General features: G+C 37.7%; 1 protein-coding gene across 8 annotated transcripts in view; it reads right to left on the reverse strand.

Annotated features, from left to right (window-relative positions):
* LOC143228641 (putative protein phosphatase 2C T23F11.1) overlaps positions 1–15,356 on the reverse strand; it is a 30,147-nt gene that overhangs the window by 1,985 nt on the left and 12,806 nt on the right. For all 8 annotated transcript variants that reach the window (XM_076459871.1, XM_076459877.1, XM_076459875.1 and 5 more), the window contains 2 exons: positions 14,998–15,081; positions 9,340–9,485 (listed from right to left, as the gene is read on the reverse strand). In XM_076459871.1, coding sequence (XP_076315986.1) covers positions 9,340–9,485; positions 14,998–15,081 — 230 coding nt within the window. The remainder of the gene's footprint in view (positions 1–9,339; positions 9,486–14,997; positions 15,082–15,356) is intronic.

Here is a 15,356-nt window from a genome sequence, read left to right on the forward strand (position 1 = left end):
TATATATGTAAACACAGCTGGTATAGATAGAGAAAATTTTATGTAGAAGAGCAAACAATGTTTCGACCTTCTTCGGTCATCTTCAGGTTCACAAAGAAAGAAAGAGGTAACTGACCAATAGCTGACCACATGTTTGAAGGGGGTTGTGTAACTGAGTGTAGGAATGTTGAGGGCGTGCTTAGATGTTTGATTATATTTATTAAAATAGGTATAAAGGTGCTTCTTTCTTTGGTTTATTTTGGGCATGAGTTTTTGTATAAGTAAGGCTTCTTTAATTTTGAGATTGTTTATGTTTGTTTCTTTATTTAGTATTTGAGTGTTTTCTATGGTTATGTTGTGTTAATTTGATTTGTAGTGTCCAAAAATGTGTGAAGGTGACTTTTTTTTGTTCTTTAAATCTGGTTTCCATTTTTCTACTTGTTTCTCCAAATATGTAACATCAGCTAACATATTCATCATAGACTCTTAATTTCAAGTCTAATCTAAACCAACTTAATCATAATGGTCAATTTCGATGTTATATCCCTCTTTACAGAACTCCCAACCGCTGAAGCCTGCAAGATAGCCTCAGAACTCTATATCTGAGACCCTAACCCATCAGTAGACATTCCCAGCAACCAATTAGCAGCCCTCAAAGAATTAACCACGATGAAAACAAACTTCATGTTCAATAACCAAAACTATATACAAACAAATGGCCTAAGCATGGGTAACCCAGTATCACCAGTTCTAGCCAATATTTTTATGACACAAGTTGAAATACAAGCAATTAACACAGCATTACATCCACCACTATACTGGTACAGATATGTAGATGACACGGTTATGGGATTCAAATCTACAGAACACATACTTAATTTTTCAATCACATTAACTCTATACATCCCAACATTAACTTCACATGTGAACAGGAAGAAAGCAATCAAATATCATTTCTTAACCTCAAAATTACAAGAACCGACACACAATTCAAAACAGAAATCCACCAAAAAATCACCCATACTGGACTATACATTCCTTGGAACTCAGCACATGAAACAAAACAAAAACTCAACATACTAAGAAACCAAATAAACACAGCCATAAAACTATGCTCACCAGATAAAATTAATGATGAATTAGACAAAATAAAACAATACTTCATCAACATCAATAAGTTTCCTCCACAAACCGTAGAAAACATTATACACACACACCTAGACAGAAAGCAAAATCAACCAACTAAAGTCAATATATCTCACGAATCAAAAAATCACGAAACCATATACTGCTGTATACCATATATTCCTGACATCAGCAAACAAATAACCAACATTTGTCAAAAATTAGTAACAAAATATGACATTCCAGTTAATACCAAATTTATTCAAAAACTAGGCACAAAACTAAGGTCTATGCTATGTAAAAACTACACTGACAAAAACCATACTGACATTATTTATAAAATACAATGTGATAACTGCCACGACCTTCCAGGCCTACCTTACTAAACCTTTCAATCTTAACTCATAATTGAGACTTGCAGTTCCCTCTAATTAACATTTAATGTATAACATTAAAATGACAGATCACAACAGTTTCTTTAGATGTCATTTTCATTCCTGGAAACATTAAGACATATCTCTATGAATGATATAAAAATGTTATTCTACGAGATGACATAGAACAAGTTTAGACATTTCAAATACAATAAAACAAATGCTCAAATCACTAGCATATTTGGGAAAAGCATCATAAATTTTAGACTTGGAGGGAAGACTGTTTGTCACATCAACAGTCCATGATTTTACCATTCAAGTTCAGAAAGTTGCTAAATATGGAGAGATTATTCATATACACTTTATAATGGAAAGTTCTATATAACAACATTTAAATATTACTTGGAATATCCAAACTTAGGATTATCCAAGGACTACACCTAGAAGGTACAATGTAACAAGAACCAGGAGGAAACAAGGACTACACCTGAAAGGTACAGTGGAACAAGAACCAGGAGGAAACAAGGACTACACCTGAAAGGTACAGTGGAACAAGAACCAGGAGGAAACAAGGACTACACCTAAAAGGTGCAGTGTAACAAGAACCAGGAGGAAACAAGGACTACACCTAAAAGGTGCAGTGTAACAAGAACCAGGAGGAAACAAGGACTACACCTAAAAGGTGCAGTGTAACAAGAACCAGGAGGAAACAAGGACTACACCTGAAAGATACAGTGGAACAAGAACCAGGAGGAAACAAGGACTACACCTGAAAGGTACAATGTAACAAGAACCAGGAGGAAACAAGGACTACACCTGAAAGGTACAGTGTAACAAGAACCAGGAGGAAACAAGGACTACACCTGAAAGGTACAGTGTAACAAGAACCAGGAGGAAACAAGGACTACACCTGAAAGGTACAGTGTAACAAGGACCAGGAGGAAACAAGGACTACACCTGAAAGGTACAGTGTAACAAGGACCAGGAGGAAACAAGGACTACACCTGAAAGGTACAGTGTAACAAGGACCAGGAGAAAACAAGGACTACACCTGAAAGGTACAGTGTAACAAGAACCAGGAGGAAACAAGGACAACACCTGAAAGGTACAGTGTAACAAGAACCAGGAGAAAGTAACAAGTACATCTGGATAGGTAAAGCATAACAAGAACCAGGAGGAAACAAGAACAGCTCTCTAATGAACAAGGTTAAAGGTCACTCCATGTGTTCCATAGTCACGTTTGTTACACAGGAACAGACATAAATGATAGTACTGGTACTTTCTTATCTGATACTTGTTATATAGCTAGTTACCATGTTGTGGTAGAATGATACTTGTTATGTAGCTAGTTACCATGTTGTGGTAGGATGATACTTGTTATACAGCTAGTTACCATGTTGTGGTAGAATGATACTTGCTATGTCGCTAGTTACCATGTTGTGGTAGAATGATACTTGTTATACAGCTAGTTACCATGTTGTGGTAGAATGATACTTGTTATACAGCTAGTTACCATGTTGTGGTAAAATGATACTTGTTATACAGCTAGTTACCATGTTGTGGTAGAATGATACTTGTTATACATCTAGTTACCATGTTGTGGTAGAATGATACTTGTTATACAGCTAGTTACCATGTTGTGGTAGAATGATACTTGTTATACAGCTAGTTACCATGTTGTGGTAGAACGATACTTGTTATACAGCTAGTTACCATGTTGTGGTAGAATGATACTTGTTATACAGGTAGTTACAATGTTGTGGTAGAATGATACTTGTTATACAGCTAGTTACCATGTTGTGGTAGAATGATACTTGTTATACAGGTAGTTACAATGTTGTGGTAGAATGATACTTGTTATACAGCTAGTTACCATGTTGTGGTAGAATGATACTTGTTATACAGCTAGTTACCATGTTGTGGTAGAATGATACTTGTTATACAGCTAGTTACCATGTTGTGGTAGAATGATACTTGTTATGTAGCTAGTTACCATGTTGTGGTAGAATGATACTTGTTATGTAGCCAGTTACCATGTTGTGGTAGGATGATACTTGTTATACAGCTAGTTACCATGTTGTGGCAGAACGATACTTGTTATACAGCCAGTTACCATGTTGTGGTAGAATGATACTTGTTATACAGGTAGTTACAATGTTGTGGTAGAACGATACCTTGTTATACAGCTAGTTACCATGTTGTGGTAGAACGATACTTGTTATACAGCTAGTTACCATGTTGTGGTAGAACGATACTTGTTATACAGCCAGTCACCATGTTGTGGTAGAACGATACTTGTTATACAGCTAGTTACCATGTTGTGGTAGAACGATACTTGTTATACAGCTAGTTACCATGTTGTGGTAGAACGATACTTGTTATACAGCTAGTTACCATGTTGTGGTAGAACGATACTTGTTATACAGCTAGTTACCATGTTGTGGTAGAATGATACTTGTTATACAGCCAGTTACCATGTTGTGGTAGAATGATACTTGTTATACAGCTAGTCACCATGTTGTGGTAGAATGATACTTGTTATACAGCCAGTTACCATGTTGTGGTAGGACGATACTTGTTATACAGCCAGTTACCATGTTGTGGTAGGATGATACCTGTTATACAGCCAGTCACCATGTTGTGGTAGGATGATACTTGTTATACAGCTAGTTACCATGTTGTGGTAGGATGATACTTGTTATACAGCTAGTTACCATGTTGTGGTAGGATGATACTTGTTATACAGCTAGTTACCATGTTGTGGTAGGATGATACTTGTTATACAGCTAGTTACCATGTTGTGGTAGGACGATACCTTGTTATACAGCTAGTCACCATGTTGTGGTAGAATGATACTTGTTATACAGCTAGTTACCATGTTGTGGTAGAACGATACTTGTTATACAGCCAGTTACCATGTTGTGGTAGAACGATACCTGTTATACAGCCAGTCACCATGTTGTGGTAGAACGATACCTTGTTATACAGCTAGTTACCATGTTGTGGTAGAACGATACCATTGTTATACAGCCAGTCACCATGTTGTGGCAGAACGATACCTTGTTATACAGCCAGTCACCATGTTGTGGTAGAACGATACTTGTTATACAGCTAGTTACCATGTTGTGGTAGAACGATACTTGTTATACAGCCAGTCACCATGTTGTGGTAGAACGATACCTTGTTATACAGCTAGTCACCATGTTGTGGTAGAATGATACTTGTTATACAGCTAGTTACCATGTTGTGGTAGAACGATACTTGTTATACAGCCAGTCACCATGTTGTGGCAGAACGATACCTGTTATACAGCCAGTTACCATGTTGTGGCAGAACGATACTTGTTATACAGCTAGTTACCATGTTGTGGTAGAACGATACTTGTTATACAGCCAGTCACCATGTTGTGGCAGAACGATACCTTGTTATACAGCCAGTTACCATGTTGTGGTAGAACGATACTTGTTATACAGCCAGTCACCATGTTGTGGTAGAACGATACCTGTTATACAGCCAGTTACCATGTTGTGGCAGAACGATACCTTGTTATACAGCCAGTTACCATGTTGTGGTAGAACGATACTTGTTATACAGCCAGTTACCATGTTGTGGCAGAACGATACTTGTTATACAGCCAGTTACCATGTTGTGGTAGAACGATACTTGTTATACAGCCAGTTACCATGTTGTGGTAGAACGATACTTGTTATACAGCCAGTCACCATGTTGTGGCAGAACGATACTTGTTATACAGCTAGTTACCATGTTGTGGTAGAACGATACTTGTTATACAGCCAGTCACCATGTTGTGGTAGAACGATACCTGTTATACAGCCAGTTACCATGTTGTGGCAGAACGATACTTGTTATACAGCTAGTTACCATGTTGTGGTAGAACGATACCTGTTATACAGCCAGTTACCATGTTGTGGTAGAACGATACTTGTTATACAGCTAGTTACCATGTTGTGGTAGAACGATACTTGTTATACAGCCAGTTACCATGTTGTGGTAGAACGATACTTGTTATACAGCTAGTTACCATGTTGTGGTAGAACGATACTTGTTATACAGCTAGTTACCATGTTGTGGCAGAACGATACCTGTTATACAGCCAGTTCTCATGTTGTGGTAGAACGATACTTGTTATACAGCCAGTCACCATGTTGTGGCAGAACGATACTTGTTATACAGCTAGTTACCATGTTGTGGTAGAACGATACTTGTTATACAGCCAGTCACCATGTTGTGGTAGAACGATACTTGTTATACAGCTAGTCACCATGTTGTGGTAGAACGATACTTGTTATACAGCCAGTTACCATGTTGTGGCAGAACGATACTTGTTATACAGCCAGTCACCATGTTGTGGCAGAACGATACTTGTTATACAGCCAGTTACCATGTGGTAGAACGATACCTTGTTATACAGCCAGTTACCATGTTGTGGCAGAACGATACTTGTTATACAGGTAGTTACAATGTTGTGGTAGAACGATACTTGTTATACAGCCAGTCACCATGTTGTGGCAGAACGATACTTGTTATACAGCCAGTCACCATGTTGTGGTAGAACGATACTTGTTATATAGCTAGTCACCATGTTGTGGTAGAACGATACTTGTTATGTAGCCAGTCACCATGTTGTGGTAGGACGATACCCTTGTTATACAGCCAGTCACCATGTTGTGGTAGAACGATACCTGCTATGTCGCCAGTCACCATGTTGTGGTAGAATGATACTTGTTATACAGCTAGTTACCATGTGGTAGAATGATACTTGTTATACAGCTAGTTACCATGTTGTGGTAGAATGATACTTGTTATACAGGTAGTTACAATGTTGTGGTAGAATGATACTTGTTATACAGCTAGTTACCATGTTGTGGTAGAATGATACTTGTTATACAGCCAGTTACCATGTTGTGGTAGAATGATACTTGTTATACAGCTAGTTACCATGTTGTGGTAGAATGATACTTGTTATACAGCTAGTTACCATGTTGTGGTAGAATGATACTTGTTAAGTAGCTAGTTACCATGTTGTGGTAGAATGATACTTGCTATGTCGCTAGTTACCATGTTGTGGTAGAATGATACCTTGCTATGTAAGCCAGTCACCATGTTGTGGTAGAACGATACTTGTTATACAGCTAGTTACCATGTTGTGGTAGAACGATTACTTGTTATACAGCCAGTTACCATGTTGTGGTAGAATGATACTTGTTATACAGGTAGTTACAATGTTGTGGTAGAACGATACTTGTTATACAGCCAGTTACCATGTTGTGGTAGAATGATACTTGTTATACAGCCAGTTACCATGTTGTGGTAGAACGATACTTGTTATACAGCTAGTTACCATGTTGTGGTAGAATGATTCTTGTTATACAGCTAGTTACCATGTGGTAGAATGATACTTGTTATACAGCTAGTTACCATGTTGTTGTAGAATGATACTTGTTATACAGCTAGTTACCATGTTGTGGTAGAATGATACTTGTTATACAGCCAGTTACCATGTTGTGGTAGAATGATACTTGTTATACAGCTAGTTACCATGTTGTGGTAGAATGATACTTGTTATACAGCTAGTTACCATGTTGTGGTAGAATGATACTTGTTATACAGCTAGTTCTCATGTTGTGGTAGAATGATACTTGTTATACAGCTAGTTACCATGTTGTGGTAGAATGATACTTGTTATACAGCTAGTTACCATGTTGTGGTAGAATGATACTTGTTATACAGCTAGTTACCATGTTGTGGTAGAATGATACTTGTTATACAGCCAGTTACCATGTTGTGGTAGAATGATACTTGTTATACAGCTAGTTACCATGTTGTGGTAGAATGATACTTGTTATACAGCTAGTTACCATGTTGTGGTAGAACGATACTTGTTATACAGCTAGTTACCATGTTGTGGTAGAATGATACTTGTTATACAGCTAGTTACCATGTTGTGGTAGAATGATACTTGTTATACAGCTAGTTACCATGTTGTGGTAGAATGATACTTGTTATACAGCTAGTTACCATGTTGTGGTAGAATGATACTTGTTATACAGCTAGTTACCATGTTGTGGTAGAATGATACTTGTTATACAGCTAGTTACCATGTTGTGGTAGAATGATACTTGTTATACAGCTAGTTACCATGTTGTGGTAGAATGATACTTGTTATACAGCTAGTTACCATGTTGTGGTAGAACGATACTTGTTATACAGCTAGTTACCATGTTGTGGTAGAATGATACTTGTTATACAGCTAGTTACCATGTTGTGGTAGAATGATACCTTGTTATACAGCTAGTTACCATGTTGTGGTAGAATGATACTTGTTATACAGCTAGTTACCATGTTGTGGTAGAATGATACTTGTTATACAGCTAGTTACCATGTTGTGGTAGAATGATACTTGTTATACAGCTAGTTACCATGTTGTGGTAGAATGATACTTGTTATACAGCTAGTTACCATGTTGTGGTAGAATGATACTTGTTATACAGCTAGTTACCATGTTGTGGTAGAATGATACTTGTTATACAGCTAGTTACCATGTTGTGGTAGAATGATACTTGTTATACAGCTAGTTACCATGTTGTGGTAGAATGATACTTGTTATACAGCTAGTTACCATGTTGTGGTAGAATGATACTTGTTATACAGCTAGTTACCATGTTGTGGTAGAATGATACTTGTTATACAGCTAGTTACCATGTTGTATTAAAAACCCTGAACTCACATATCTTCATTTCTGTACAAGTACTTTGTTGCTTTTTCTATAACAAACAAACAGCTTTGTTATTTCTTCCACTTGGTTCACCACAGCAACTAACAAATTACAATGACCCAAGTTTACAGATTAACACAAGTTGTGAAATTCAAAGTATTTCTTACTCAAATTAGGAGTGAAAAATATAAAAACTTGAATTTTAAAGTACACTTGGGGGGTTCAAGTTTATCGACATACATTGAAAAGAAATTTAAACTTTGAATGTAAGACCAGATAGTCAGAACATGCAAACATTTGTTATCCACCTTGTATGTAAAGAATTTGATGTGAGATTTCACTCATCATAGTACACAACTTACCACTAAAGTCAAACATCCTGAAATATTTATAGTTAAACAATGATTTCATTTTCAAACCTGTATCACCACAACCATACCTTTGTCAGGTGTTGTAGCACATTTATGTCCCTAACTTATGTTACTTGTTCTATCAAAGTCCTCCTCTCATCATAGCAAAATCTTGAAGTTCCCGACAGACATAACACAAAGGTGTTAAAAATAGTGAAAATAATATCAAGATATATAAAAATTCTTAGATTATAATTTATTCATTGCACAAGAGCACCAAGTGAACAAACTGGAAGTTACGGCTGAACCATTTTTACTCTGCCGTAAATCTTCTACAACCTTACTGCTTTTAATCTGTAGTTCTAACTCTTGGTACAGCTGAGGAACATTAGAAACATTCAAATCAACGAGAGACAAGAAATCTGTGATTCTAAATTCACCAACAGAATATAATATGGAAAACAGGGTATGTATAATTCTATACCCAATAAACTAGTGTTTTAACAAATTTAGCCTAACACATGGAATAAGCAGAAACATTATATAGACAACTATAAATGTGTTGTTTACACATTAGGTTCCACAGACATGTATACAAATTAAGTTTTGAACATTTAATTGACTTGGTAAAATACATATTACACAACAATAAAGCTTTAATTCTAAGATGTTTTAGAGTCAAACCTGTCACAAAATTGTAAGGATATTTTTAAACAGGTTTTGAAGCAAGCAGCGGTTATGTCAGGCTTAAGAGAGTTCTGTTTTAGGGACTTACGTGCTCAGGTTCCATCTTCAAAGCAATCCTGGATCGTATGAACTCCACTACTTCTTCGTTTGATAACACGTCCCAGATCCCATCGCAAGCCAGGACAATGAATTCATGATCTGGAGTTATGTCTCTCACAACTATGTCTGGATAAGCTGTTCACAAAATACATAGTTATAATTAACAGCTGCTACATGGCATCACATAGTCACACTATAAAACTCTTATAACAAGTTAGTTAAGGGATACCACAGACTTTATAAAAACAAATTCCAGTAGCCATACAGAACACAACTCATGCCACACAATTTCAATCACAACCAAATGTACAACATTAACCATAAACAATTCAGATAAACTTTTCATTTGTCTTAATTAAGCCAATTACTTCACAGGGGGTGGATTTTTATTTTTTTGTATAAAGACTTAAATTTCAGGACTTTTCCTAGATTGTGATTTAAAATCACTTTTTCCAACACTACAATACTTATAGTTCATATTCTAGGCCTTTCTAAGAACTGTGGAGACCTTGTACTCACTTTTCTAACACCTGTGGAGACCTTGTACTCACTTTTCTAACACCTGTGGAGACCTTGTACTCACTTTTCTAAGACCTGTGGAGACCTTGTACTCACTTTTCTAAGATCTGTGGAGACCTTGTACTCACTTTTCAAGACCTGTGGAGACCTTGTACTCACTTTTCTAAGACCTGTGGAGACCTTGTACTCACTTTTCTAAGACCTGTGGAGACCTTGTACTCACTTTTCTAAGACCTGTGGAGACCTTGTACTCACTTTTCTAAGACCTGTGGAGACCTTGTACTCACTTTTCTAAGACCTGTGGAGACCTTGTACTCACTTTTCTAAGACCTGTGGAGACCTTGTACTCACTTTTCTAAGACCTGTGGAGACCTTGTACTCACTTTTCTAAGATCTGTGGAGACCTTGTACTCACTTTCAAGACCTGTGGAGACCTTGTACTCACTTTCTAAGACCTGTGGAGACCTTGTACTCACTTTTCTAACACCTGTGGAGACCTTGTACTCACTTTTCAAGACCTGTGGAGACCTTGTACTCACTTTTCAAGATCTGTGGAGACCTTGTACTCACTTTTCAAGATCTGTGGAGACCTTGTACTCACTTTTCTAAGATCTGTGGAGACCTTGTACTCACTTTTCTAACACCTGTGGAGACCTTGTACTCACTTTTCTAACACCTGTGGAGACCTTGTACTCACTTTTCTAACACCTGTGGAGACCTTGTACTCACTTTTCTAACACCTGTGGAGACCTTGTACTCACTTTCTAAGACCTGTGGAGACCTTGTACTCACTTTTCTAAGACCTGTGGAGACCTTGTACTCACTTTTCTAAGACCTGTGGAGACCTTGTACTCACTTTTCTAAGACCTGTGGAGACCTTGTACTCACTTTTCTAAGACCTGTGGAGACCTTGTACTCACTTTTCTAAGATCTGTGGAGACCTTGTACTCACTTTTCAAGACCTGTGGAGACCTTGTACTCACTTTTCTAAGACCTGTGGAGACCTTGTACTCACTTTTCTAAGACCTGTGGAGACCTTGTACTCACTTTTCTAAGACCTGTGGAGACCTTGTACTCACTTTTCTAAGACCTGTGGAGACCTTGTACTCACTTTTCTAAGACCTGTGGAGACCTTGTACTCACTTTTCTAAGATCTGTGGAGACCTTGTACTCACTTTTCAAGACCTGTGGAGACCTTGTACTCACTTTCTAAGACCTGTGGAGACCTTGTACTCACTTTTCTAACACCTGTGGAGACCTTGTACTCACTTTTCAAGACCTGTGGAGACCTTGTACTCACTTTTCAAGATCTGTGGAGACCTTGTACTCACTTTTCAAGATCTGTGGAGACCTTGTACTCACTTTCTAAGACCTGTGGAGACCTTGTACTCACTTTTCTAAGACCTGTGGAGACCTTGTACTCACTTTTCTAAGACCTGTGGAGACCTTGTACTCACTTTTCTAAGACCTGTGGAGACCTTGTACTCACTTTTCAAGATCTGTGGAGAACTTGTACTCACTTTTCTAACACCTGTGGAGACCTTGTACTCACTTTTCTAACACCTGTGGAGACCTTGTACTCACTTTTCTAACACCTGTGGAGACCTTGTACTCACTTTTCTAACACCTGTGGAGACCTTGTACTCACTTTTCTAACACCTGTGGAGACCTTGTACTCACTTTTCAAGACCTGTGGAGACCTTGTACTCACTTTTCTAAGACCTGTGGAGACCTTGTACTCACTTTTCTAAGACCTGTGGAGACCTTGTACTCACTTTTCTAAGACCTGTGGAGACCTTGTACTCACTTTTCTAAGACCTGTGGAGACCTTGTACTCACTTTTCTAAGACCTGTGGAGACCTTGTACTCACTTTTCAAGATCTGTGGAGACCTTGTACTCACTTTTCTAAGACCTGTGGAGACCTTGTACTCACTTTTCAAGATCTGTGGAGACCTTGTACTCACTTTTCTAAGATCTGTGGAGACCTTGTACTCACTTTTCTAACACCTGTGGAGACCTTGTACTCACTTTTCTAACACCTGTGGAGACCTTGTACTCACTTTTCTAACACCTGTGGAGACCTTGTACTCACTTTTCAAGACCTGTGGAGACCTTGTACTCACTTTCTAAGACCTGTGGAGACCTTGTACTCACTTTTCTAAGACCTGTGGAGACCTTGTACTCACTTTTCTAAGACCTGTGGAGACCTTGTACTCACTTTTCTAAGACCTGTGGAGACCTTGTACTCACTTTTCAAGACCTGTGGAGACCTTGTACTCACTTTTCAAGATCTGTGGAGAACTTGTACTCACTTTTCTAAGATCTGTGGAGACCTTGTACTCACTTTTCTAACACCTGTGGAGACCTTGTACTCACTTTTCTAACACCTGTGGAGACCTTGTACTCACTTTTCTAACACCTGTGGAGACCTTGTACTCACTTTTCTAACACCTGTGGAGACCTTGTACTCACTTTTCTAACACCTGTGGAGACCTTGTACTCACTTTTCAAGACCTGTGGAGACCTTGTACTCACTTTCTAAGACCTGTGGAGACCTTGTACTCACTTTTCTAAGACCTGTGGAGACCTTGTACTCACTTTTCTAAGACCTGTGGAGACCTTGTACTCACTTTTCTGAGACCTGTGGAGACCTTGTACTCACTTTTCTAAGACCTGTGGAGACCTTGTACTCACTTTTCTAAGACCTGTGGAGACCTTGTACTCACTTTTCTAAGACCTGTGGAGACCTTGTACTCACTTTTCAAGACCTGTGGAGACCTTGTACTCACTTTTCAAGACCTGTGGAGACCTTGTACTCACTTTTCTAAGACCTGTGGAGACCTTGTACTCACTTTTCTAAGACCTGTGGAGACCTTGTACTCACTTTTCTAAGACCTGTGGAGACCTTGTACTCACTTTTCAAGACCTGTGGAGACCTTGTACTCACTTTTCTAAGACCTGTGGAGACCTTGTACTCACTTTTCTAAGACCTGTGGAGACCTTGTACTCACTTTTCTAAGACCTGTGGAGACCTTGTACTCACTTTTCAAGACCTGTGGAGACCTTGTACTCACTTTTCTAAGACCTGTGGAGACCTTGTACTCACTTTTCTAAGACCTGTGGAGACCTTGTACTCACTTTTCTAAGACCTGTGGAGACCTTGTACTCACTTTTCTAAGACCTGTGGAGACCTTGTACTCACTTTTCAAGACCTGTGGAGACCTTGTACTCACTTTCTAAGACCTGTGGAGACCTTGTACTCACTTTTCAAGACCTGTGGAGACCTTGTACTCACTTTTCTAAGACCTGTGGAGACCTTGTACTCACTTTTCTAAGACCTGTGGAGACCTTGTACTCACTTTTCAAGACCTGTGGAGACCTTGTACTCACTTTTCAAGACCTGTGAAGACCTTGTACTCACTTTTCAAGACCTGTGGAGACCTTGTACTCACTTTTCAAGACCTGTGGAGACCTTGTACTCACTTTTCAAGATCTGTGGAGACCTTGTACTCACTTTTCAAGATCTGTGCAACCACCAATTATTTTCCAGGACCCATAGAAACCTTGTTATTTTCCTGGACCTGTGTAATCCCTGTGGTTACTTTCAGGACCAATAAAAACCCTGTAGTTATTTATGCGAGTATTTCAATATTTATATTAAAGCTATATTATTTTATATACACAATGGTCAAAATACACATATAAGATGGACAAACAAAGACATGACAAAATACCTGGGTACGCACCTTCTATCTCAATACCAAACCAATACCAATAACAATCATATAACCAATTTACAATTCAGTTGTTTTATAGAAATAATAATGTAGCAGCTATTTTAATGTCAAAAAATACAAGTCCCTCAGTATACCATATGTTTACTAGGATTTCAGAAAAAAATTCTTAACATTTCTGATTAAATGGTTATCAAGTCGGGTTCATCCCACAGACTGATGAAAACAATGGAATTTACCAGTTGTGGTAAAAATGTACAGAGGGAAAAAATGAAATAAATAAAAATAAGGTTGGAAGAAAACCAATAAATAAAAAAAAACATGTTAACACTGTGTTGTCCACTTTCACTGAACATTTCTGGAACTGTAATGGTAATTATAACTGGAAAAATGTAAAGACATTAAGAGGTGTACAGACAGGAAGTTAGAAAACAGTATTTGTACAATTACAACTAGATATGTGAGCATAAATAGAGACAACAAACCAAGCAAATTCTCCTACTGATTTCACTCAAGTCTTACCATATCTATACAAAGCTATACGAGGGCTATCTGCACTAGCTGTCCTTAATTTAGCAGTGTAAAACTAAAGGGAAGGCAGCTAGCCATCAACACCCACTGCCAACTGTTGGGCTACTCTTTTACAAACGAATAGTGGGAACAACTATCACATTATAATGCTCCCACAGCTGAAAGAGCGAACATGTTTGGGCTGCAAGAATTCAAACCCACAACCCTCAGATTACAGGTCGAGTGCCTTCACCATCTGGCCATGCTGGACCTTTCAAAATTAATTCACCTATTTATGGTTTGTAACTAAATATATTCTAAGCTAACATTGTAAACACTAGCCCTGGTGATGTTAAATGTGTTAATTAAACTAATCGGCTATAAGTGATAATAAATATTTTACCTTTCATTGTGCCAAAACATGTGTTTTGTGTCTTTTACTTTTAGTGTAGTAGAATAATGTGCCTGTATTAGTAATTTCTTTATAAAATAACCATTCCCTTTTGCTTGTTCTGTTTCTGAAATTTTCTTTTCTCCTGCTTAGGACATAAAACCTGAGATCGTTACATGCAAAAGACAGCATTCTATACAACATTAACAGAGGTTAACACCAACTGCCTGATTTGTTATTGTCTTACATTAAGGTAATGTCTACATTAATATTTATCACTATTATTATTTTATATTCTGTGATTCAATTCAAAAGGGGATTTCTTTTCATTGTTTTAAATAAGATATAATCGTGCCTCACCTGTGACAATCTGTTCTTCAGGGGATTTCCTTTCATTGTTTTAAATAAGATATAATCGTGCCTCACCTGTGACAATCTGTTCTTCAGGGGATTTCTTTTCATTGTTTTAAATAAGATATAATCGTGCCTCACCTGTGACAATCTGTTCTTCAGGGGATTTCTTTTCATTCTTTTTAAACACAAAATCTCCTAGTGCTCTTGATAAAGCTAGATTACCTGTAAACAGATACAAGTTTACTCTATTCAGTTTAACATAAGTTATACGACCAACTATATAACTTATCAGTATCATACCGTATCAACACAAGTTATACAACCAACTACATCACTTTTCAGAATCACACCGTATCAACACAAGTTATATGACCAACTACATCACTTTTCAGAATCACACCGTATCAACACAAGTTATATGACCAACTACATCACTTTTCAGAATTACATTGTATCAACACAAGTTATATGACCAACTACATCACTTTTCAGAATTA

This window comes from Tachypleus tridentatus, chromosome 10, assembly GCF_004210375.1.
Source record: "Tachypleus tridentatus isolate NWPU-2018 chromosome 10, ASM421037v1, whole genome shotgun sequence".
In the NCBI taxonomy this organism is placed as follows: domain Eukaryota; kingdom Metazoa; phylum Arthropoda; class Merostomata; order Xiphosura; family Limulidae; genus Tachypleus; species Tachypleus tridentatus.